The sequence below is a fragment of the Lineus longissimus genome, chromosome 11 (assembly GCF_910592395.1).
Source record: "Lineus longissimus chromosome 11, tnLinLong1.2, whole genome shotgun sequence".
Taxonomy (NCBI): Eukaryota; Metazoa; Nemertea; class Pilidiophora; order Heteronemertea; family Lineidae; genus Lineus; species Lineus longissimus.
This window is the reverse complement of record NC_088318.1, coordinates 7,005,271-7,033,144: the sequence shown is the minus strand read 5'-3', so window position 1 is coordinate 7,033,144 and position 27,874 is coordinate 7,005,271. Positions and strand designations below refer to the sequence as shown.

Genomic DNA, 27,874 nt, shown 5'->3' with positions numbered 1-27,874 from the left:
CTATACAAGGTGAGTTCAAAATAAATATACAACATTTTATTCCTGTTCTTGAATCTGTCGGATGCAACAAAGGTCTTCGTTATATCCAAATCACATGGTAGAAAAGGTCAAGGAAGAAAGACCGCACAAATCCAGGAAGACTTCTAACGTCTTAAGGGTTTGCTATAGACACCACCATTTTGGCTAGAACGTGAAATCTTGGAGCAATTAGATCTTGTTCAAAATGAAGTGAATGCAAATTTCAAGGATGGTATGCAGTTCCTTTTTGTCCAGGGAACTGCATAACAGCCTTGAAATTGGTATTACCGTATTTTCCGGATTATCCCCCGCACTGCCCTATGACCCGCACCCCCTTTGACCATTACCTAAAGCCACGCAAGACCCGCACCTGATTATGACCCGCACTGCTCCAAGACCCGCATTCTCCAAAAATAGTAAGCCATTCATTGATGTTGACATCCTAGAACCGCCATGTTTTTTTTAATTGTTAACCAAAGTGGATCAATTCCAGCATGGCCGTAACTATTTTCCCTAGCGGAGACATCACAAACTATGCGATCATGGCGGAAATATTGGTTGAAAACAATGCGAAAACGATGGACATAAATCCTTATCAAGTAACCAGTTTGGTCCCCTTTTTTTTCTTTGGGGTTGGGGCTTATCCCTCTCAGAATCCACGCAAGACCCGCACCTTTGTATTACCCGCACCCCCACTTTTTGGGCCTGTTTGAGGGCAAAAAGCCGCGGGTCATACGCCGGAAAATACGGTAACTGCATTTTGAATGAGTTCTAGTTGCTCCAAGAGTTCAAGCTCTAGCCAAAATGGCGGTGCCTATAGCCAACCCTTAAGAAAAAAATAATTAGGTAAGGTCGGCATGACCGAAAAACAGTAATCTGTATCAACAAAAAGTTTGATTCATCGATTTAGAGTCTATTTAAAGATGTCAAATACGTTGTCTTGATGCTTCATAGTGTCACGGGCAGTATCACGGGCAAGTTCAACTTCAAGACGTTTCTTCTGGAGGTTGACAATCTCTTGTAGAAGAAGATGGTTTTTCTTTTCAATTCCAAGTCGTTCTCGTTCTATTTCTAGGCGTTGTTTTTCAACATCCAGCAACTCGCTTGATGGTTTCGTAAGGGAAGCCTGCTGACGTGGAGGAGTCGTTGGAGTGGACTTCGTTGCAGCTAATCTGGACACAGCCATTGCACCTTTGGTCGGTGCACTTTTGGGAGTCTTCGATGGACTGGAAAAATATACCGGTACATCATTAACTGTAATTCTTCTGTCCATATGAATAAATGTATTCTGGAATACCTTTTAAACGCATTTTTTTACATCTTAGATATCTGTGAATGGACATCAGCTTATAACAAAATCATGGCTATAGCTTTCGGATAAATATGCCTACCTGACGAAGAATCTCGGCGTGGTGTATAAACCGGACATGTCTTTTTGCTGTTTACAGCGGACTGACGTCTCTGTTCCTCGGCATTCCTTGGAAATTGTTGCACGATTTTTCCGGGAGGCCGGCGATGCTGGCGGAGTTGGCGATCTGGGGCTGCACCGCGTCTTTTTCCGGACCTTCAATGGCAGTGGCGGCGATCCTTTCCATTTCCAAGTTGGCGATGATGGGTTTGGATCTGGGGAAGGAAGTTCACCATCGCTTTCGCTTTCAAATGCTCCTGGCGAGTGAGGGCCACATCCACAGGATACCTGAAACAATTGAACCTTGCATTGAGATACGATCACCACGAAGAATATGTTGCCTAAAAACCCTAGTAATCTTTAACTGCATTGGCCACTCAGTAAAAATCTCATAAGAGACATCATGATGATATGGTCAAAGATGTCTATGTCCATGGAACCTCTTGGATGAATGTGCCACAAGAGCAGGATGTGAAATATTTTAAATTTGTTTCGGACTTTCCTGCCACATCAAAACATGCTTGTCCCAGCAGTAACATGTTGTCTTGGGACTCCTACTGCCCTGAAACTACAAGAGGAAGACAACTTTTTTCAAATTCCTTTACTAAATTCCATGTCGACAACTTTGTTGCTATCACCTCTAGTGAAGGACTGAGGTCATTAAATTTTACACAATGTCCCTTCCAGAGACATTCACGAAATTGCAACCATGGCTCCAGCTACGAGTCCTACAACTTTCAAGTCGTATAATTATATCTGAGATTTGTCTCTCGTCTTTTTACCTTAGTAATCAGGGCACCTTTCTATTAAGGACATCATTTGTCAGTCCCAAGGGTGTCCTTGATAGAGAGGTTCTACTGTAATTGTGGCCAGACAAGAGTGGAATAGGGAACATAGCATATCCAGGCCTGGTTTCTTTAGTGCGTGAGGGCCATCTCCATGCCATTACAAGGTGCAACATTGTTGTACAATGTTGATGAATTGCAAGGTGTTTGGAAATGTCATGACATAATATGATCATCATGGGATGCTATGCGTGGAAAGACCATTTTAAGAACAACACAAAAATTGAATTTCAACATGTATTTATATTGAAAAAAGCATGAGTAAAACAATCAACACTTTAGTACCATTTGGACGAATATTCATCATTAATTTAAACATTTGATCATTGTTCATCATTCACAAATTTGAGGTGAAATACATTCATTATTCAAAATCATCATCAGTATCACTTTCAGCCATTTTGGACACGGAGTAAAAACCACAAAATACAGGGTCAGGGAAGAGTTACCATTAAAAATCTTTTAACAAGAAATCACTCATCAAGACTTCCTGTGAAAAAATTAAATGAAAATCTCATAACCATTATTCTGGCACAGGAGTGTTGAACCAACATGCCAGAGCAGTATGTGACATGTATACAGGATAGAAATACATAAATCCCTCCGAGATACTGAGATATATTTGGTGTCCTTTTACTTTCCTACAAGAGTGTACATGCAGGGATGCATCAGTTCAATACTTCAGTGCAATTTAGCATGGAATTTCTCAAGCACCCTTTTCAGTTCAGGTGTTATCTTACCATTGTTGCAAGAATCAACGATCAAATTCTTCCAAGGGTGACTGCAGTGTTTGCAGAGAGAGTCTACATCATCAGATGGTCGACAAGAGCAATCATCTTTGAACGATCCTTCAAGATAGACATGCAGTTTACTTTTTTTTCGCCTAGACCGTTCTATATGTTTCTCCTCCTCAAGTGCATCGTTATCAGGAAGCCATATGAGTTGTGCGAACTCATGTCGAAATATGCATTCCCACTTGTTCCCAGGAGTGGAAAACTTACCATAGTTGGCAATCTGTTTGTGCTTTGCCTCTCTACCTTGGAGTGTGTTTATACCCAATCCTGTGCCAAATTTGAGATACACAAGACCAACATGATAAGGGACAATGTAGCCAGCATGCCAGGTTGTTAATGAAACATGAGCAAGAAACATTGCGTGAATTCTATGGTATGTTTCACACTTTTCCTTGAGGCACTGCAAGTCATACATTGAGAACTTCATTTGTGACATGATGCTATTGCATCTCTTCCTACCAAACACATTTGGTGAAGGACCAACAGCCTGAATGATTGGAAATCAGGGGTTTGTCCATCGGACTGATCACATGCCGCAATGAGATGATAGAATTCCCTGCAGAACTTGAGCGATCCTTCACCAGTAAACCTAATCTTACAGGACTTTGAAAAATCGGATGCCTTGTTTTCGCAAAACCATCTCTTCATCTGGATGTACAATTTTCCAGCTTTGAGATTATTCTTCAGGGCATGGAAATATTTCCCTAGAGGTGAAGTGCCAAATTTAGGAGACTGTAGCCCTCCTTTCAGGATGCTATCATCTGTTCTCTTAATGACATCATTGACAATTAATGCGTTCATTTGCTGACACATATTGTTCTTCATATGGAGTGGATCTATCATACATTTATTAATGTACTCACCCAGAACTGGAACAAATTCTTGCCTGGATTTCATTTTTGCCATTTCTTTCAGAATAATAGGTCGGGATGCATTGTTTTCTTTCATCTTTTCAACTTTCTTTGCCAAGCCCAGTCGTCTTTCATAATCCCATGGCTTCCAATAGCCCTCTGAACCAACACTACCATCTACTTTGTTTAACTCATCTTTGTGCACATCTGCAAAACTACATGGATATGTTGCGGCATTTGAAAGTTCACCCGAAATAGAGGCAAGCCATTTGTTATCACCTGGAATGAGATCTAAACTGAAAGTAACATCAGTATCGCCAATCTTGTAAACCTTCTGTTCAATTTTCTGTATTTCTGGCACAAGATTTCTCAGGTATGACATGATGCTCTCGTCATCTTCTTTCACGTTACCGCCAAATAGCAAATAGTTGTGATCACAACTTGCGACTTTGTCAACAACATTCAGTAAAGAGAACAGTAGGGATGTACTAGTACCATATTTACCAGAAGGAGCACCATCAGCACCAAGGGCAACTGAAAACTGACCACGATTGCGGTTAAACCAGTTCAACCCTGAACCTGTCATTGACATCAAGTGCTCATCTATCTTGAGATAAACAGCACCAACCTCAAGTAGAGCAGTTTCAAAATTGCGGTAACAAGCATCAACGCCATCAGAAAACCTAGTAACCTCCAGCCGAGACTGAATCGTTTTAAGTTCTGCTATTAGTGACTTGTATGGCACAAGTTTTGGTTTAGACGTAACACTGGTTTCTTTCACAATATTGGAATACTTGCGACTGCTAATCAGTCCACCCTTGTACAAATTCCTAACACTTCTGACAATATTTTCTTTTGAAAACCGGTCAAGTGGTTTGGGCACTCTTCCCAAATTCAGATTTCTACACTTTTTACTTCTACCAACATATTTTTCTAATTCCTTTCGTGTCAATGTCCGTACTGTAGTTAGCCACAGTCCATCAACCACACTTTGGGGATTTTCACCATGAATATGTTGTACAGCACGAATTGTTTTTTTTATTTTCTGTCTGGCTGTGTGAGGATGAATGTTTACGGACTCCGAGTTAGCTTGGTTAACCCGTGTTGGTATTGTTGGCACTGCACCTTGCGTTGGTTTTAAATGAACATCTACCTGGACAGCACTTTCTTTTGTTGTTGTGTGGTTCTTGAAGGAACAGTTGATCCTTTCACGCCATGCAATCTGGAATACAAATATCATAATCACGACATGCAGATCATTCAAGCACTTTCAGTTTTGTCCGATTCCTGCACTCGATGTTGCTGATTAATGGAATGTGACACACTGGCAACTTTTCAAAAGCACATTATTACCAGCTTAGTCATTATTTTGGATTTTTCCTGTCCAGAATTTCAGCTTACTTGCTTTTTTGACAAGGTCATTAAAGCTTGAGTAATAGTGACCCAATAACTCGTTTAGTGAGTATCAACTTGTAAACTTTGGAAAATTTCTCCAGCTCAAAGATTTTGGACACCATTTTTTTCTCATAAGAATATAAGATTTGTCACATTTCAAAAAGCCAAGTTCAGGCATTGCAACCATCCAAAGCAAATTCCTTCCTATGAAAAACATGCATGCAGTAAAATTTTCAAATGAAAATACGTACATCAGCATTAAGTTCATGGATCCTATTTTCTTTTTCCATTATTGTAGCCTCCATTTTATTGATCTGGTCACCGACAATCTTCAATGTACCATCTTCCCATGCAACTTTCTTTGCATGCATGAAGGAGCCTATATTCCATATCTTTTGATTCTGAGCAGTTTTAACCTGCAAAACGAACATAGTTATTCTACCATACTGTGAATTGTCTGCATGAAAGCATACAGTACTATACTAATAATGCACCACTATGTGATCCACTTGAATTGGACATCATTGTGGTTTGTTAAATTAAAATCATCTGAAATCTAATCGCGGGTATCAAAATTGCAAGGAAAATACTAGTAAAAAGTTCCTTTTCGATTCGTCATTGGGAATAATGATGTTGTCGTTGCTTGTGATGTGCCCAGACATTGGCACCCGGAAAGGCGCAACTTCATTGAAGGGTATCTCTGTATCACCCATTGCTTTTTAGCTCACCTCTTAGCAGAGGTGAGCTTATCCCATACCGTGGCGTCCGTCGTCCGTCGTCGTCGTCGTCGTCGTCGTCGTCGTCCGTCGTCCGTTAGCAGGGCACGTTTCGTAACTGTTAGAGCTATTGAGTTGAAACTTGGTACACATGTACCCTTATGTAATGACACCTTGGAGACCAAGTTTCGGTCCGATTCGTTTCATGGTTTGGCCACCAGGGGGCCAAACGTTAAAAGTGAAAATATGCAATATCTCCCTTAATAGTAGTCGGGAAATTTTGAAAAAAATATGGTAGGTACTTCTAGCAAAGGTGCATCATATATCCACCGGGTTTTTGATTTGACCTCCTTTTCAAGGTCACAGAGGTCAAATGGTGTAAATTGGCCGTTAGGATGTAACGATGGCACGTTTCTAAACTGCAATGACTATTGATCCCAAATTTGGTACACATTTACCCCTTAGTCAGGTAATCTCAGGGACTGAAGTTTGGTCCAATATGATTCACCACTTGACCACCAGGGGGCAAAATCCAAAAACCTTAAAAATGTGATTATTCCTTAACTTCTTGCCCGATTGCCACCAATTTGATATCATGGGTACATCTAACCACCATACAGTATATGTCACACAGGTTTTTAATTTGACCTTCTTGTCAAGGTCACAGAGGTCAAATGGCGTAAATTGGCCGTCAGGCCGTAACTATGGCACGTTTCTTATCTGCAATGACTATTGATCACAAATTAAGTACACATGTACCCCTTGGTCAGGTGGTCTCGGGTACCGAAGTTTGGTGCGATCTGATTTGCCGTTTGGCCTCCAGGGAGGGGGTCAAATCCTAAATTCTTCAAAATGCCATTATTCCTAGTATTACTTGCCCGATTGGCACCAATTTTATATCATAGGTACATCTAATTCTTACAACCATTCAATGTGTCACCCGGGTCTTCTTTGATTTGACCTACTTTTCAAGGTCACAGAGGTCGAATGTACTGTAAATTGGCCATTTTGGGGAAATTGTAATTGCTTGGACCTACATCAAACCTAACACTACATGACACAATACCATGCTCTTTATCCATCTTTCCTCCACATGAGGTGAGCACAATGGCCCTGGCCATTTCATTTTACATGTATCACATCATGCCATTACTATTTCTGTATGTGGCCCCTGTATTCACAGTGTGTATTCTCCCTCCCCCTTACATGTAGCTCACAAGAGAAAAGAAACTCAAAGGAGAGGACGCCTGTGAGTATGACCACACGTTTGTTGTAGCTGATTTGATGGTGTATCATGATTAATCTACATTTTCCAATCTCTTCAGTAACTTTCCATATTCCACTTCATAATATTTGAATAGAGTTTCACAATCTGCATACACTTGGTCAGCTGGGCTGTTGTAGGTGATACAGTTGCTTTTAATGAGAAGCATATCAAAGTGAAACGCTTCTACATCTTTATAAATTCCATTCTGAAAATAAACAAGACAAAGAGTGAAAATAATGAACCATGGTAAACAAGTGAAATGCAGATCATTAGCAGTGTACAGCGCACCTGCTACTCCTTCAAGAAGCACAGGGTGTGGCAAAAGACACTAAGGTTTAGTTAGATGGGTTGCACTGGCTTGGAATTGTTGGACCAAAATCCCACGACTTAATAGATCGTGCTAGACCAGATGCCCAGGAATTGGTCCACAAAGGCAGGAATTGGGACGTTGAAGAGAGTGAAGAATGAACGTTTTGTTTGGGGAGCATTAATAGTTTGGACAAGTCCTGTAGAGCGGAGCGGTGACGTAGAGTGAAGAAAGACAGCTAAATTTTCAGGAATTCGCAGCAAACAAAGCAGATTTGGTAATGGAAGACTATAAACCATGCAGGCAATTACTTTTGACCTGATTGATTTTTTACCTGTAGTTTCTCTAGGATAGTAGAAAAGTCCATGGGTTCTCTAACTTTCTTGACATAATCAAGAACAACACTTTGGTCAACTGAAAGACAACCTCAATAAATGAACTGGTAACAAATTCACAGTTGGTCAAAAAGAAATTAGTGATAAAGCAAGAAACTGAAAGTTTGCTGGCTTAGTGAGAGTTGAAATTCAACACTATTCCGACCAATTTGAAAGAAACCTTGCCCCTCCGGGTTGAATCACATCTGATGACCCATTGAATTGTCATATCTGACAGTTCTTGCGTTCTGGGTCTGGTCTCTACAAGATCCACTCTTAACGTTGAATAACTGAATCAAGAAATACAGTTTAAATCTAATCAAAACTTTGTTCACTTTGTACATTAAAACCTACACTGCCTCGGATGCTTCCTGCACCTACGGCGATCCATTCACCACTCCCGCACAACGTACACGTGCCAATATTTACAAACAGAGAGACGTCACCTGCGCCTCGGCCAATCATGACGCGAGGACAACAGATGACATGACGTAACGACAAAAAATGTAAACAGTGATGCGAGACGTAGAAAGGCCGTAGATATGCTTCGGAAAAACGATGTTTAAACTATAAAGACTGGGAATTATAAAGAAATGAACACACAGGTTTGATTCTACATTGCAAGATGAATCAAACCTGAGGCTACGTTTAGAAATAGAATAAGAATGACGGTCGTAATCATGGACGGAAGACGGGGTAAAAGGCCGAATCTCAGCGAGAATGTACAGTGAAAATATACATGCAGAAACCGCGCTACAATGAAAGCTCTGAATCATAAATACGGCGACAGAAATACATTTACAATATATCAAAACCTAACCAGAGAGTACAAATACATACCTCCCGCAAGTTTGCATTACTGAACTTATCTTAAACTTAAGTTAGAAGAGAAAATAGAAGTGCGTCTGCACTGTTTACTTAAATAAATTAGTTACCGGAAGAATCCCTCCCAAATATGGTCACACGTCGTCATGACGACGGAAACAACTGGTTTTCCCCGATCTCTGGCATTACAGAATCAATATGCATAGACCAATCAATGCCAGTCACCTCAACTCCATGACATCCGCTAAAGTACACACTACATGGTGTCTGACTCCAAATACTCTGTTCAATTGATATTTCAGCCTTAACAAGTTACTTACCTGGTGTTCTGAACCACACAGAGGGTTCCACTCCTCTACGTTTTCCACCTTTGTAGAAAGCTACCCTTTGGAGAACAAGCGATGCCTCCTTCTGCCAATCATATGTTGCTGAGACCGAGAGTGAATTTTCTGAAATAAATGGTTGAAAATTGACAATTAACCCCACAACTACGAACTGGGTGAAAAGATATGAACAACACGCAAAACATTCCTTTTTTTCACAACATAAGTAGACCCAGAAAATCAACTCTAACTCTACGACAACTGAGACAAAATGAGGCCCAGGAATTAAAGTATAATGAAAATGTTGGAGTGAATATCATATCATACAATTTCCTTCAACAAAATGGTTTCAGAGAGGATTACAGATTCTGACAAAATTTAACTATTTCTTTCTGTCTTAATACAATATCTCTATAGGTGGTACTGTACCTTCAATGTTACTCGCCATAACTGCTACTTTCTGTTGATTTTTTAGGTGGAAATCCCAACTCTATGGTCTCATCGGCCTTTATGTTTGAGATGACCCTCATATTGTTTTCACCAATACCTGGAAAATAATGAACAAGCATTGATTGACAAAAACATGACATTGAGGGTTCCCAGGCACGACGCCTCCTGGAAAAAAGAAAGCCGTGGCAAATGTTGTCATGCTCTAAACCTAAAACCTAGTCAATTAAGGCTTTATTTTTTTTAAATATAATATACAGTAACAGTTGTACTTTATCAGCTAGTTTTTTTCTGGTAAAACGCCCCCAGGCAATGGTATAGAGTGTTTGCAATACGCATCATAATGCCCCCAAGATGGCCGCAAACAGTATACGGCTATATAATACGCCACAAGTCCTGACGCAAAGTCTTCAAAAGAACAAGGCCGACGTCATCTGCCCCCCAAAAGATCAAGGTCGACATCTGCCCCCCAAGATGGCTGCAATCGAGACGTCATTGCAAGGGGTCTTTGGTCACACATTCATGGGTTGTTTTTCAATCATCGACTGACATTGCCATTGGCAACCCGGCCTAGGGTCCAATGGTTTGCCGTGCCAGTCAAGTGCAAATTCATCGTTTTTAGTTGTCACAAGGTTTATTCTGTGAAATTTAATATTTGGCAAAACTTTGCCTCAGGCTTATGCTAAATGATTTCCTTCACTATTTTATTTCAAGTCTTCTGCATTGGCCATTGCACTGCATTAATACACTCAACTCCGCCTATACACTACCATAGGCCTACTCATAGTACACACAATGCATATAATGCACTAAGCCATGTACATACAACACCAAGGTCAAACACCTCCCTTGAATACCTGGAATGCAATGCATAGCAGGGTGCAGCCCAAGCTTGACTCATTGGAATGAAGAGAATGAGACCCACAGTCACATACTATCACTATGTAAAATGCTCAAGGTCACGTAAATGGCAGTTACAAATGGCGGGTATATTACATAACTACGCATGAGCAATGACACTTACATAACTTCGGACAGGGACTAAAAATTTTGAGCTATATTTTTCTTTCGTCTTGATTACAGATGTCATACTTGTAAATTTATGCAGGTTGACCAGTGCCTGCCATGTTTCACACATTTCTTCGTTTTTTCAATTACCCCTTGGATAAGTCGTGCTTTGATTGAATAGTCAAGCATTTAACTACTTCAGTTTTTCAAAAAAAATCACCTTTGGATCCATAGAAATAGCCTTAAATGGCAATTGTTCGATCGAAAAAACACAGAAATCCAGTCCTATCCGCCATTATATTAGTTCCCCACGCCGTTCAGGAGATTTGATGGCAGCACCTGACGGTAACGCTTCCAAAGCCACAGGGGTCACGACCAAAACGACGGTGCTGCCATCACCTGGAACTTTATGGAACTGAATGATTGATTTGCCACCCCCCCCCCCCCACCAAACACACACATACGTGTATAAGGTGGCAATTGGGGACGTTAACTCTAAACCCCCTAAATGTGGACCACCTTAATCTTAGGGCTACAAGATAATAACTTCTCATGAAGTAACATTAGACTATAAGGTATCTGTCTGATAAATTTGATTACTAATTTGACCATTTAAACAGGTACGTCCCACATTGTCAATATGGGGACACCGGGTGCACAAATACATCCTCATCATATGTGGACATTTGGAGTACAACACACACTGTCAATATGGGGACATAAGGTGCACAAATACATCCTCATCATATGTGGACATTTGGAGTACAACGCACACTGTCAATATGGGGACACCGGGTGCACAAAAACATCCTCATCATATGTGGACATTTGGAGTACAACACACACTGTCAATATGGGGACATAAGGTGCACAAAAACATCCTCATCATATGTGGACATTTGGAGTACAACACACACTGTCAATATGGGGACATAAGGTGCACAAAAACATCATCATTATATGTGGACATTTGGAGTGTATCAACTGAAAGAAAATATATGGGGACATTTTTATTTCGGCTAAAGTGCAACAGGGTGCAAAATAAGTCTGAAAACGTCATTCGCCTACCAAATCATTAACCAGAACGGTTGACAATACGTGGCTATTATTGGGTCCTGCATTCCTAGGATACCCATTCCTATTACACCGGGCATAGGCCTGCGTGCTGAATTTGAGTGTTCAACATTCGCTGGTAACACCTCACATCATAAGCACAGTGCATGCGATAGAAAATGCCTATTTTTGTGGTGCCTGCCCCAAGGTTGTGACAGTCCTAACGGAGAACACCGTAGTTGAAGACTATGAAGTCCTGGTTGTGACATTGCCCGCCTTCCGGTTGTGACTACACAAAATTGTAAGAGTCTTGCTGGAGACACCGCCCCAGGCAAAGCAGAGGGGGAGCTTAGCGGAACACCCTGTATAAGGGTTAGAGTGGAATTGGTGAAATGCCAGAGTGGTGGTCAGGCCTATAAAGGTTTTTGTTGAACTACTCCCCCCCTCCCCCCACATGGCCTGACTTACAAACTGACAGGATGACCGATATGATATAGACACATGATAAGGACAGTGAGACATTTATTGAAAATAAGATAATTGTAGGCCCGGCGATTCTTGAATGATTTATAATGATTGAGCAGTATGAAGTATTTTGGGTTATTCATAATAAAAACTGCATGGTGAGGGCCATTAAAAAGGCAAAGGGTGGGGCAAAACAACCTCAAGAGACAGAGGAGACCGGCCGAAGGCTGTAGCAGTCCTAATGGAGAATACCGTAGTTAAAGTCCTGGTTGTGACATTGCCCGCCTTCCGGTTGAAGACGATGAAGTCCGAAGCACAGAGGTAACTCCTGCTGTAGCGTGATTGGCTCTCCAGATAAGCTGATTGGCTGACGTTTGTGCAACCGAGTATGCAAACTGACCTTGGATGGCATAGTCATTAGCTATCTGGTAGGAGAGGGCAAAGACGAAGAAAAACGAGTGAAAATTACAATAGGGTTTAAAGAAGATCCACAAATGCATTTCTCCCAATACAGGTATTATATGTTTTTTACCAATTAAATAGGATAGACAGTAATTGACCATCCTGTGCAGACTAGTGGGGACTCTATTCCCACACTATGTATTTGCATAGAAATAGGATCATAACTCCATCATGGTATTTCAGGACAAAGGATCATATCTCCGTGGTATTCATGGACATAAGTTTCAATGCCTGAAGAAGGCCATGAAAAAGGCAACGGCCGGTGGGGCAAAATCACCACAAGAGACAGAGGAGACCGGCCCAAGGTTGTGTCAGTCTTAATGGAGAATACCGTAGTTGAAGTCCTGGTTGTGACATTGCCCCCCTTCCGGTTGTGACTACACAATATTGTAAGTCTTGCTGGAGACACTGCCCCAGGCAAGGCAGAGGAGGAGCTTAGTGAAAAACCCTGTAAAAGGGTTAGCATGGCTAACCCGAGTGGAATAAGAGAAGTGCCAGAGCGATGGTAGGACAGAAAGGATGTCCCCATTTGATTGGCAGGGAATGGGACACATCCGTGCATGCACTTACAAAGGAAATTAGTTTTGAGGTACCTTTTCCCAAATCATTGTTGCATTCGATTGTAGTTTTCCATACTACATGTACATATAAAAGCGCCAACCAAATGCTATAGCCGATCAATGTTGCCCTCACTATGAATCCTGGTGCAATTGATCATCAAAATCACTCATTTTTTGTTGACTTATAAGCACATGTACCAAATACCGAATATAACTGCACCAAAATTATAAGCACAGGGCATGCGATAAAAAAGTGCAAAAACACGGCATACCTACTCTACCTATTTTGTGGTGCCCCCTCGAGGTTGTGAGAGCGGGAAGAGACCGTCCAAAGGTTGTGACAGTCCTAATGGAGAACACCGTAGTTGAAGAATATGAAATCCTGGTTGTGACATTTTTATGACTAGAAGTGCACTGACTTGTTTAGTCAGTAAGCCTATACACCGACTCATGGAAAAAATAAACGGACACCAATTTTTCATAACTATCTCCGTGAGAATAGGTTAATGTACCAGGGAATGTATCAAAATGTACATTAAAGCAAATACTCCTGGTGTGTGAACCAGAGACTGTTATTTTTTGCCCACCTACTATGTTCTTAGTACAATTTTTAGAAATATTCACCCAAACTGTTGCAAAACTAGTTTACTTTTTCCTTGAGGGCCATTAATAAGGCAAAGGGTGGGGCAAAACAACCACAAGAGACAGAGGAGACCGGCCCAAGGTTGTGTCAGTCCTAATGGAGCATATCGTAGTTGAAGTCCTGGTTGTGACATTGCACGCCTTCCGGTTGTGACTACACAACATTGTAAGTCTTGCTGGAGACACCGCCCCAGGCAAAACAGAGGAGGAGCTTAGTGCAAAACCCTGTAAAAGGGTTAGCATGGCTAACCCGAGTGGAATTAGTGAAGTGCCAGAGCGATGGTAGGACAGAAAGGAGGTCCCCATTTGATTGGCAGGGAATGGGACACATCCGTGCATGCATAATTTTTTTTGAGGTACCTTTTCCCCAATTATAGTTGCATTTGCTTGTAGTTTTCCATAATACATGTATAAGCGCCACCCAAATGCTACAGCTGATCGATTGCACCAGGATTCATAGTGAGGGCAACATTGATCATCGAAATCACCAGTCACATCATTTTTTAATTGTTGACTTATAAGCACATGTACCAAATACCGAATATAACTGCACCAAGATTATAAGCACAGGGCATGCGATAAAAAGTGCAAAAATACGGTATGCCTATTTTGTGGTGTCCCCTCGAGGTTGTGAGAGCCGGAAGAGACCGTCCCAAGGTTGTGACAGTCCTAACGGAGAACACGTACAGTAGTTGAAGAATAATATGAAATCTTAGTTGTGACATTTCCCGGCTTCCGGTTGTGACTACACAAAATTGTAAGAGTCTTGCTGGCAACACCGCACCAGGCAAGGCAGAGGAGCTTAGTGGAACACCCTGTATAAGGGTTAGCATGGCTAAACCCGAGTGGAATTGGTGAAATAGTGATAGTCTGGCCTATAGAGGTGGTGGTCAAGCTACTCCCTCCGCATAGCTGGACATACAAACTGACAAGATGACCGATATGATATACTAGTAGACATGATAAGGACACTGAGTGACATTTATTGAAAATAAGATAACTGTAGGCCCGGAGAAACTTGAATGATTTATAATGAGTAGCATGAAGTATTTTGGGTTATTTACAAGAAAAGTTACATGATGAGGGCCATAAATAGGCACAGGAGTGGGGCAAAACCGCCACAAAAGACGGAAGAGACTGTGCCAAGGTTGTGACAGTCCTAACGGAGAATACCAAAGTTGAAGACGATGAAGTCCGAAGCACAGCGGTAACTCCTGCTGTAGCGTGATTGGCTCTCCAGATCAGCTGATTGGCTGACGTTTGTGCAACCGAGTATGCAAACTGACCTTGGATGGCATAGTCATTAGCTATCTGGTAGGAGAGGGCAAAGACAGAGAAAAACGAGTGAAAATTACAATAGGGTTTAAAGAGGATCCACAAATGCATTTCTCCCAATACAGGTATTATATGTTTTTTACCCATTAAATAGGATAGACAGTAATTGACCATCCTGTGCAGACTAGTGGGGACTCTATTCCCACACTATGTATTTGCATAGAAATAGGATCATAACTCCATCATGGTATTTCAGGACAAAGGATCATATCTCCATAATATTCATGGACATAAGTTTCAATGCCTAAAGAAGGCCATGAAAAAGGCAACGGGTGGGGCAAAATCACCACAAGAGACAGAGGAGACCGGCCCAAGGTTGTGTCAGTCCTAATGGAGAATACCGTAGTTGAAGTCCTGGTTGTGACATTGCCCCCCTTCCGGTTGTGACTACACAATATTGTAAGTCTTGCTGGAGACACTGCCCCAGGCAAGGCAGAGGAGGAGCTTAGTGAAAAACCCTGTAAAAGGGTTAGCATGGCTAACCCGAGTGGAATAAGAGAAGTGTCAGAGCGATGGTAGGACAGAAAGGATGTCCCCATTTGATTGGCAGGTAATGGGACACATCCGTGCATGCACTTACAAAGGAAATTAGTTTTGAGGTACCTTTTCCCAAATCATTGTTGCATTCGATTGTAGCTTTCCATACTACGTATAAAAGCGCCACCCAAATGCTAAAGCCGATCAATGTTGCCCTCACTATGAATTATGGTGCAATTGATCATCAAAATCACTGGTCACATTATTTTTTGCTGATTTATAAGCACATGTACCAAATACCGAATATAACTGTACCAAAATAATAAGCATAGGGTATGCATTAAAAAAGTGCAAAAACACGGCATACCTACTTTACCTATTTTGTGGTGCCCCCTCGAGGCTGTGAGAGCCGGAAGAGACCGTCCAAAGGTTGTGACAGTCCTAATGGAGAACACCGTAGTTGAAGAATATGAAATCCTGGTTGTGACATTGCCCGGCTTCGGGTTGTGACTACACAAAACTGTAAGAGTCTTGCTTGCGACACCGCACCAGGTAAGGCAGAGGAGCTCAGTGGAACACTCTGTATACCCGGGCCGGTATAAGGGTTAGTATGGCGTGAAGAAGGAAGAAGAGGAAAGGACCCGATCGACAGTTTCCAAATGGGGACGTCCCAGTTTGCTGGAGGGTCTGCGGTTGTACTAGTATTTGGTGCCATTTGGGGACATGAATCCGTATTCGTCCATGCAAATGCGGACTCCCGCCAAGTGGGGACGTCCCCCTTTGGAAACCTGCAAATGGGGTCCTAACAACTTGCTCTTCTTTGTACAGGTATTCTACGCAAAGTCCACAAATTGATAGGCTCCATATACATGTAAGTGGCTTAGAAGGACCAACCCGGTGTAAAGGTAATAGAAGTCCTAGGAATGTAGGACAACACACAATAGCCGGGTATTGTCCTCGAATGGTTTTGCTGTGGTTAGCTATAATCTTCAACAAAGGAACTCCGCGACTCTATTCACTCTAACAAAAGGAACGGACCTAGATTCCTGGGGGACTTGCATTTCTGTTACACTGGTCTATGCCATACAAATGGTGGCAAAATGTACATGTCTGTGTGTGTCCCCATTCGTGCGATGAAAAACAGTGTGTCCCCATTTGCCACCTTATACACGTATGTGTGCACTTGGATTGTCTACTTCGGAGGATAAGGGTCAATAGCAAACAATAGCAAAATGAGAGGGCCAATTTTAGGGACCTATATGCCTACCTTCACTGTTATCGAACTGTTTGCCGAATATTTTTCGTCACCATGACATAACATGCCAGTATAAGTATTTTCTGTCAAATTGGGATCAACCATATTTTATCCCACAAATGGGGTCACGCACCCATTTGACAGGATCACCCTGGCTAAAGAATACTCCATCGAGCCACGGGGCCTCCCACCTCTCCGCAGACCCGTCATCGAGCTTCGTCAGATTTTACCTCTACCCGCGTTTAAAATGGCCGAACCTCCAAAATGTTTGGAAGGAGTCGTATTCAAAGATGAAATAAGTATTCAAAGATGAAATAAGCGAACAATCTATCGGGTATGTTAAATTACCTTTTTCATCTGGTACATAGATATTTTTTGTTCAATTAAATGTATAAATTCTTTTTGTGAGTGGTTTATATATTTTTAACTCAGCCTTTCAAAAGATTGAGCCAGCTTTGTTGTGATTTGTATGAAAAGGGGATACAAATCACAACATGACCGGCTCGATATTTGAAAGGCCAAGATAGAAATAAATAAACCACTCACCAATTCAATTTGCACATTGAAATGAACAGAAAATATCCAGCTACCAGATGAGCAGTTGTAAATTTAACATACCCGGCAGATTCTGTGCTTATTTCGCTTTGAATGCGGCTCCCGCTGATATCCGTCATTTTAAACGCCTGTAGAGGTAAAATATGACGCGGCTAGTGGACGGGTCCCTGGAGAGGGTGGAGTATTCTTTAGCCAGGGTGAATATGGAAAGGATGCAACTGTCCTTTGCTGACTAAGTGGGGCTACATTCCTACACTTGGGGGGCATTTTGTGTTCAGCGCCTGTTTTTGTATATGGTGGAAAATGTGGACGCACACATTTTAACTAGTACTTCAGCAACGGGGACGTCCCTGTTTGACAGCCTGCCTATGAGGTCCTCACCACATGTACATCCTTTCTCCGGTAATTGTATATAATGCCCCCATACACTAGTAGGTAGGACAGAAAGGATGTCCCCATTTGATTGCCAGGGAATGGGACACAGCCACGAGCATCCGTTCTATCCTAGCGAAATGGAGACAAAGTGTACAGGTTGAAAATTTCCCCGCTTGTGTGGTAGAATATTTTTGTCATGTTCTTTTTTAAGATTTGTGTCAAATGAACATTTATCTCTGTAAAGCGCCCAGAGCAGATTTTCTGATTAGGGCGCTATATAAATTCTGTATGGTTATGATAATGATAATAATAGAATACGGATGTTCCAACTTTATCCCCGCTTTCCACCATAGAAATGAATGTGTATTTAGAAAAGCAAGTGGTGAGGATCCTGATTGAGAGTTTTCCAAATGGGGACGGGACGTCCACAATTGCTCAGGGGGTAGTTTGGAGAAGCAACAAGCAACTACTATGAATAGAGAGTCTGGTGGACCTCAATTACTCAGCGATTAACCCGGGACATGTATGCAACTGGGTTGTGGACTTATTAAGGTTTCAGCTTCACATGAGTATTCAAGAGCATCAACACCGTTTGTTCCAATGTTACCTACGTTTTCTCGTATGACCAGAAGTGCACTGACTTGTTTAGTCAGTAAGCCTATACACCGACTCATGGAAAAAGTAAACGGACACCAATTTTTCATAACTATCATCGTGAGAATAGGTTAATGTACCAGGGAATGTATCAAAATGTACATCAAAGCAAATACTCCTGGTCGGTGAACCAGAGACTGTTATTTTCTGCCCACCTACTATGTTCTTAGTGCAATTTTTAGAAATATTCACCCAAACTGTTGCAAGTTTACTTTTTCCTTGAGTAGGCATCACAGGCAACAAAAGAAAAGAAAACACATCTCTATAAAAATCATGTTTAAGAGAAACATATTTATTTAATCATTAACAACTGATTTAAATGAGAACCAGAAATCACCATGGAATCCTTTGCCAGGTATGGTCTAAAAAACATCATCCACTCATATAGAAAACCCACACAAGCTGAATCCCCGGCGAAATTTCTTAAAATGAGTGAGCTGGACACTTCAGCTTAGCGGGCTACTGTTCCTAAATGGTATATCCATGCTGACAAAGCCTACATTGATTGTTGTCTTGATTCTCATGGACCAAGTGTACTGGTACATCAACGGAAAATTGAAGCTGATAAAATTATCATTGCTATATTCACCATGTTAACAGCAAACCCCCTAAATGTGGACCACCTTAATCTAAGGGCTGCAAGATAATAACTTCTCATGAAGTAACATTAGACTATAAGGTATCTGTCTGATAAATTTGATTTCTAATTTGACCATTTAAACAGGTACGTCCCACATTGTCAATATGGGGAAAACGGAAAATTGAAGCTGATAAAATTATCATTGCTATATTCACCATGTTCACAGCAGAACACATCAACGATGTTAAAAATACACAATGATGCTATATTCACCATGTTCACAGCAGAACACATCAACGATGTTCAAAATACACAATGATGCCTATTAAGCTGGTCATACAAGTGAATTGAGAACCATTGCCAGTGGTGAGCAGACAGCACAGGACAATGCTGGTATCAACTTAAAACTTCTTGGTTCAATCTCATTCAGACTTATCTGAGGCAGTGCACCACTCCAAAAATTCTGTGGTTTCTGAGTTGGATTGGAAGTATGAAATGACCAGGACCCTGGTTATCAAGGATGGGTAAAATCTAGGAAGTGCAACATCAGCATTAACCATGCAGGACACAGAAATATGTAGGCTTTCCCTTTGAACTGCATTTATTGGACACGGAGAGACAATATTTTTTAGACCAACAAAACCTGTTAGCACATTTCAATTAACACTTTGCAGAACATAATTACAATCCAACATACTAATATGTATTAACAAGACTAGCTACCCAGTAGAATATTTTAATGAACTCCTTGTGAAACACAATCACACATATCATGTAGTTTGGTTCTCAAACGTTCTGCTGAGGTAGGTTTGGTATTGGCCATTAATTACAAAAAAAACAGTCACGTCCAACACACTATATTTTCGCTGTGGGTGACCCACTTTCCAGGCAGTATTTGGCGAGAACCAATACACTGTTAACAGTATCTATTTCAAATTTGCGTCACAATTTTGCTCTAGTTTTTAGCCAAAAGCAAATCTCTGCCACTAGAGAGACGTTTGGTAACCAAAATAACATACCGGGTAGCCCATACTGATCAGAACTTCGATTGTTTTGGTAAATTGGCACTTGACAAAGGTCAGAACAGGATGCCTTGCAAAAATCTCCTGAAAAAATGATGTTAATTACAAACTTGTTTTCTTGCAAGAGTGCATGTACATAAAAAAAATATGTCTAACTAAAACTACAGTAATGGAAGTTCAAAATAACTTGAAGTAAGCCAGCACATCCTGAACAAAGTTAATAACTTCGTAACTTGCCAGTGAATATACTAAAAAAATAGACCCAGAGGCCAAATGGCAGTTAAGCCATATAAGGGGAACATTTCTGATGTAAATACCTCTGAAGCAGTTGGGTCAAGGCCCTATGTGTGACAGAAATAAGGCACTTCCAATAAGGATAGTGAATTTTTATTTTCTTTTAAACCCTCTATTATGGCATTACCAAAATCGGTCATTTTGTCTAAATTTATCCCCGAAATTCCATTTGAAGAGTTTGTGTAGAAGTAACCAAATATGCCTATCCTCTTCAGTAATGCCATAACCTCAACCGAGTCGTTTCAGAGATATTTACATTGGAAGTAGCCGTCACCCAGAAGTGTACACTGTACCAAGTTTGAATAAAACGGCTTCAGCCGTAAAAAAATGTGCCACCAAATGTTTACGACAATGGATGATAATGGACGGTGCATAATTACTATAGACCCTTCCTTGGGTTATAATGACCAAAAATGTCTCCACTCTGCATCACAAGTAGTAGATCTCGCCTATTCAGCACTAAAGGTCAACTGTAACTTTCACTTTGTTCGTCAATGAGAGGTCCTAGAGTTTCCTCTTTATACTTCATAATTAGACACACAGCGCCCCAATGTTAGGTAGGGTGTATGACTTACCAAAGGTGAACTAAAAAGCATACAAAGCCCATTAACTCCCCCCCCCCCAACACATGTGTTTTGTGCCAAATGGGGACTACCCATATTTAATCTCACAAATGGGGACACAAATGCTTATGTACATTTTGTCCCTATTGACAAGGATGGAGCAGAAGGATACATCCTGTGCTGACTAAGTTGGGGCTCTATTTGCTAGGGGTTCAAACTTGTGTGGTCGATTTGGGGGAAGTGACCCCATTTTGCAACAAATACAAGAGAGAAAGACACATCGAGATACAGTCGCAGATTTATCAGGGACCCAGTTTAGACAACCGAAACACCTCATCGTCTTGATGCCAGGATGGCAATTTGAGGAGATTCTGTATAAATCTATTGATATTCTTTTTTCCACGGCTCGTGTATAAACCTATAAGTAGAAGTTTGCACACAAATTAAGACAGGTCCCAAGACCCTCAATTCAAACAACTTTGTACAAACCCCTTGACCCTCTGTTAATACATGTATGCTCATTTTCTCAACAAATGACAATTAATTACCTTGGTAACATAAAATGCACTACTAAATAATCAGAAAATATGAAGACTAACTCCTTATGAAGTGATAATAAACAGTAACAGATTTTTAAATGGTTCAGCAATGGCTTTTCAAATATACTACACTCAGTTTTTGTGTAGTGCAAAGCCATTTGCCTCAATAACCTGCCAACAATATAAACTGAAGTCTTTCTTGAGACTTGTCTAGGAGCATAGTTTAACACATATACATATGTTTTGTGCCAAATGGGGACTACCCATATATAATAATCCCACAAATGGGGACACTAATGCCTATGTACATGTTGTCCCCATTTGACAAGGATGGAGCAGAAGGACACATCCTGTGCTGACTAAGTGGGGGCTCCATTTGCTCGGGGTTCAAATTTGTGTGGTCAATTTGGGGGAAGTGACCCCATTTGGCAACAAATACAAGAGAGAAAGACACATCGAGATACAGTCGCAGATCTATCAGAGACCCAGTTTAGACAACCGAAACACCTCCTCATCATCTTGATGCTAGGATGGCAATTTGAGGAGATTCTGTATAAATCCATTGATATTCTTTTTTCCACGGCTCGTGTATGAACCTATCTGTAGAAGTTTGCACACAAATTTAGATAGGTCCCAAGACCCTCAATTCAAACAACTTTGTACAAACCCCTTGACCCTCTGTTAATACATGTATGCTCATTTTCTCAACAAATGACAATTAATTACCTTGGTAACATAAAATGCACTACTAAATAATCAGAAAATATGAAGACTTACTCCTTATGAAGTGGTAATAAACAGTAACAGATTTTTAAAAGGTTCAGCAATGGCTTTTCAAATATACTACAATTAGTTTTTGTGTAGTGCAAAGCCATTTGCCTCAATAACCATGATAACCTGCCAACAATATAAACTAAAGTCTTTCTTGAGCCTTGTCTAGGAGCATAGTTTGACACACATACATATGTTTTGTGCCAAATGGGGACTACCCATATTTAATCCAACAAATGGGGACACAAATGCCTCTGTACATTTTGTCCCTATTTGACAAGGATGGAGCAGAAGGACACATCCTGTGCTGACTAAGTGGGGGCTCCATTTGCTAGGGGTTCAAACTTGTGTGGTCGATTTGGGGAAAGTGACCCCATTTGGCAACAAATACAAGAGAGAAAGGCACATCGAGATACAGTCGCAGATCTATAAGGGACCCAGTTTAGACAACCGAAACACCTCCTCATCATCTTGATGCTAGGATGGCAATTTGAGGAGATTCTGTATAAATCTATTGATATTCTTTTTTCCACGGCTCGTGTATGAACCTATCTGTAGAAGTTTGCACACAAATTTAGATAGGTCCCAAGACCCTCAATTCAAACAACTTTGTACAAACCCCTTGACCCTCTGTTAATACATGTATGCTCATTTTCTCAACAAATGACAATTAATTACCTCGGTAACATAAAATGAACTACTAAATAATCAGAAAATATGAAGACTTACTCCTTATGAAGTGGTAATAAACAGTAACAGATTTTTAAAAGGTGCAGCAATGGCTTTTCAAATATACTACAATTAGTTTTTGTGTAGTGCAAAGCCATTTGCCTCAATAACCATGATAACCTGCCAACAATATAAACTAAAGTCTTTCTTGAGCCTTGTCTAGGAGCATAGTTTGACACACATACATATGTTTTGTGCCAAATGGGGACTACCCATATTTAATCCAACAAATGGGGACACAAATGCCTCTGTACATTTTGTCCCCATTTGACAAGGGTTGAGCAGAAGGACACACTCTGTGTTGACTAAGTGGGGACTCTATTCCTGCACTATCTATTCGTTGAGATCGTGAGCCCCTAGACCTAGTTAATACATGTATACTCATTTCCTCAGCAAATGAAAATTGATTACCTCGGTAACATAAAATGCCCTACTAAATAATCAGAAAATATGAAGACTTACTCCTTATGAAGTGGTAATAAACAGTAACAGATTTTTAGATGGTTCAGCAATGGCTTCCCAATAATACTACACTTAGATTTTGTGAAGTGCGAAGTCATTTGCCTCAATAATTAGGAGTTACAGTCCTGCCCAAATAAAAACTAAGCTCTTTCTTGAGCCTTGTCTAGGAGCATAGTTTGATAAAGTACACACCTTTTAGTGATTTTTAGGACACCACATCCTGTACGCAGGCATACACAACACAATAGGCACCCTCTAAGTACTATATATCGCCAATAGCCGGTCCGATAATTACTTTCCTGAGCCACTATCATTTACAGTGAATGGTATAATAGTTTTAGTAAAAAATACTTCAAACTTCACTAAGTAATTTAATTAGGACTTTTTTTCACAAGGTTACATCAGGCTTACTGATGAACATAACTGCATGCCACTGCACAATAGCTGGAGCCCGAGTTGAAGATCATCAGTACCATCACATAGGGTGACTTTAAACAGCAGGGTGACTTTGAACACCCCCCAGAAATGATTGTTGTGACGAGAAACATCTACAGCCGGGTGTTCAAAGTTACCCCACTGTTCAAAGTCACCTTGTGTGACGGTACTACAGACACTGAAAATATGAAACCACTCCTCTCCTCTGCTTGTTACCGACCCTAATGCAACAGCCTTATTTCACAGATATAAGCCGACTGTAAGTCTAATGTTAAGGCATTTAGGCCATGATATTGACTTTGCATGAACAATTAATCAAAGTATACAACAATTCAGCAAATACCTATACAATTTGTTCCACAGTGTGGGTTTGAGCTTTTTCACCACACTGTAGTATGCAATGTTTCTCTACATAATATCATCAATGTCATCTAGCCACAAACACTTGCCACAAGTACTAGTGATTTTTATCCGAGTACATCAACTTTACACATTTTATATTTCCCCATTGCATATAACTTTTGTTATATTGGGTGCCAGACTGTCTAAGTAACCATAGAAACACGATTTTGTTTGCTCCCACTAATTGTTACTCAGTAGCCTGAGATACATTGTGTTCACACTAAAAGCCCTATCAAACCGTTTTTCTGATATTGAATAGCGGAATTCGCTTTGGTTATAGGGCATACATTTTGGTAGCGTCACACTACACTCTGAAGTGATTCAAAGCGCCACAATATGAGTGACACTGAAAGCGCAATGACCCGCTATAAACCATGAGCCCTCTACAAAGTATTTAGTTATTTGGACTGTGGAATTATTAACTCACTCAAGTTCATGACTTAAACTTGGGCTCAAACCTTGTATGTCAGGCACCTGATTTTACATGATTTCTAATATGGTGCCCAAAATAGTATTGGTCACGTGCCTAAACACCTAAAGTTATCATTAAGTTTCCAAAGTAAGAAAGTCAGGCTATTAAGTCCTAGTCAAAAGATGATTTAGGAAGAGGATATCACAAAACACCAAAATATTGGGAGATTTGTCTTTTACTGACCAAACAGGGACTCTTCATCTACACTATTGATAATAGGGACATGCAATGTCCAGACATTCCTTCCAGGTTTCAAACGGGCACCTCCCAATGAGCAAGGTGGTCCCAACTTGAATTCAATTGCAAGCATACACACATGATACATTGCAAAAGGAGATGATACAGTTATGTGTACATTTTGCACCGATATACTAAGTACATGTAAATTGGTGCAAATGCACACTGCGCCAACCATTTGACTTAAACAATGATTGATGACATGACATTTTTGCAAAAATTGTCCACTCTGAAAATGGCAAAAAAGTCTCATCAATGCGATTAACTGAATATATTGGTTATAGAGACGATGATAATGACCAATGCATCGTTCCACAGATTTTTGCTGTTCTTTGCTAGCCTTCAGTCACAGGCCCTCTATTTACACCCTGGACATCAGGGGTACCATATTACACATGAAGCCTGATTGGCTGCCGTAAACCCGACGGTGAAAAATTGTGACAAATAGGTGACCCCCTTCAAACTCAGGGATAGAGCTAAGGGAGGTATGAGTGCAATACAAAACCCCTGATGTTCAGGATATCTATTTATCATATTTATGGAGAAAGTTTAGCTCGAGAAAATAATCACATCAGCCACCGACTCAATGTTTTTGCCTATTGGCAGTTTGGCTGCACAAACTTTAGTCGACATACATGCACATGACATACAGAACCCAAGTACCGTCACACGGGGTGACTTTGAACAGTGGGGTAACTTTGAACACCCAGCTGTAGATGTTTCTCGTCACAAGAATCATTTCTGGGGGGTTTCAAAGTCGCCCCGCTGTTCAAAGTCATCCCATGTGACGGTAACGGTATTCTCAAAACATCTTCTTACAATAAATTTTACTTGAACTTTTTATACTGATCAGCCTGCCTTTTTTTGGCTTTCACAATTTGATGTCTCACAAAATCTTTGATGTTCCTCCAATCCCTATCTTTAACACATGGCTCCTCTTTTTTACAATCGTCTACATCTTTCTTTCCTGGGCACTTTTTAAGAGCTATGTGACGCTGGAAGTGCCTTAGGACTGCTTCCCTTTGCTCATCAGTCCATGGAGCTGAAAAAACCCATTACAAATAAGGATAAGTGCTTGGGAATATCATTCAAACCACAATAAAATAGTCAGGGACCATGTGTTTAACATTATTCACCTACATGTATGCAGGATAAGAAGGCCTTGACCTTTTGTGATCTTGAGGAGTGGAAAAAGTAAAGCCTGTTCTAGCCAAAGGGCTTTGCCTATCACCGGTTTCTGTGACAATAAGTGGCTCTAGTATCTACTCCCCCAGAATGGGATGTCAGTCCAGCGCATGCAACTTCCTAGTTGAACTGGTACCCATATTACCGACTGATCCCGTTAGCCAATGTGAACAACCGAACCTCACCTGGTCTTATTAATGCAATTTGCAAAATGCAAAATGATGAAAAGTCATGATAATTGACAAATCTCCCTTGATTATTGTTACAATTAATGATGATATTACCCAATCACCAATATCGTGGAAAAGGAGTTTTTTGTTTTGGCTTTTGTGATCTGACGGTAATGGGAGTTCAAACCTAGGTTGGGCGAGGAAGGAGAGGGCAAATGGACTTTACCAACATCCAAAGGAAGTCTGCCCTAGCTAAGAAAGTTCAATTAAATCTACTCAAACTAAGTAGACCTATTTCCCTGATTCTTATAAGGCTTTTAGCTTTGCTCTACAGTTTCATGCCAAGATGCTGGCAGGGTTTGTAACGACATGGAGAGCACAGGTCCATCTTTTCTGTACCATTAACGTTTTTCAATTAATATTGCTTCTTTTCATCAGGTTTAGATTACCTTTCTTTGATGTGTGGGGCGCTTCCTTTTTCTTCTTTGTTTTCTTTGTCTTCAAAGTCTTGGAACTAGAACTTGGAACTAGAATTAGAACAATGTCAAATATTTTCATTGCAGACCTGACAAAATTGGAATAATTCACATAATACATACCAAAGCTAAAATGGTCCAGAAACATTGTGTTTTCCTCATGTAACATCATTATTTCAGCCAGACAAGGAATGAGATTGCACTTTAGCTCATGGGTTCCCCTTAAAGGCCAGGGTCCAGGCAGACCTAGGTCAGTAGGACGGTAGTACTAAAATGCATCACAGGTGATTACTATGCGGTGGTAAATTCTCAAGAATGGACCATGGCCTTTGAAATTACCGAAGTGTATATTTGAACTCAGTTAGCTGTCCATAGCTTTGTGACCTTGAAAAATAGGTCATATTAGAAAGCCAATTCATATGTGGCTTCTACCAGAAGAGAGTAAACCTACGACCATCATTTCAGGAAATTAGCCATTTTTGCATTATGCCTAACACCCCTGATCATGCTAAGGACTGAGGCTACTCTGCAATTTATGCTACCACTTCGGAAGGTTTTCGTTTGTCTCATGAGGTACGCAGTTGACTGCTAAGTAATCCAAAATCGGCAGCTGAGTACTGCAGGGAGTGAGCCACTGAATCATAAGAAATTTTGGCAAAACAGGTACTGTGATGTGACATCCTTATATCTTGGCCACATACCTGCATCCGCCTCGGCAACACCAACATCAGACTCATCCTGATCATAATCATGACCACCTTCATCTTCACCTTCATCATTATCGTCCTCATCAGTCTGATTATCGACATCATCCTCTACCTCATCTTCAAATGTTACTTCTGAAAATGACAGATTCATATTTTATCTGTTAGAATTTTTCTTGTAATGCGATGTAGAGTAGATCCGATTTCCTCCAGGGTAGGGGAATGGTGGTCATGGTCTAACTCTTTGCTTGTCCTTCATGGCCATCCCTGACCTATCCTCCTGGAAAAAATTATCCCTGGAAAGAATAAAATAGCAAGAGCCCATTGTGCTCACTGTAGCGATATGTAGTTGACCATTCTATGCCGAATGGTTACATTAAAACGTTCTATAGCTTACAGTCAAATTGCCATCTGACTCCAGG

General features: G+C 40.7%; 1 protein-coding gene across 9 annotated transcripts in view; it reads right to left on the bottom strand.

Annotated features, from left to right (window-relative positions):
* Window positions 1-818: 818 nt before the first annotated feature.
* The window catches only part of LOC135495512 (uncharacterized), a 47,444-nt gene continuing 20,388 nt past the window's right edge, over window positions 819-27,874 (bottom strand). For 2 of the 9 annotated variants that reach the window (XM_064784232.1, XM_064784233.1), the window contains exons 2-7: window positions 9,553-9,670; window positions 9,121-9,249; window positions 7,936-8,015; window positions 7,335-7,499; window positions 5,563-5,727; window positions 2,544-5,138 (exon numbers count right to left, since the gene is read on the bottom strand). In XM_064784232.1, the coding sequence (XP_064640302.1) occupies window positions 3,489-5,138; window positions 5,563-5,727; window positions 7,335-7,499; window positions 7,936-8,015; window positions 9,121-9,249; window positions 9,553-9,571 (2,208 nt within the window). In that variant the 5' untranslated portion in view covers window positions 9,572-9,670 and the 3' untranslated portion in view covers window positions 2,544-3,488. Of the gene's footprint in view, window positions 1,245-1,409; window positions 1,715-2,543; window positions 5,139-5,562; window positions 5,728-7,334; window positions 7,500-7,935; window positions 9,250-9,552; window positions 9,671-18,672; window positions 25,960-26,721; window positions 26,800-27,449; window positions 27,588-27,874 lie in introns of those variants that run through there. The other 7 variants (XR_010448574.1, XR_010448576.1, XM_064784231.1 and 4 more) reach the window with 5 other exon arrangements.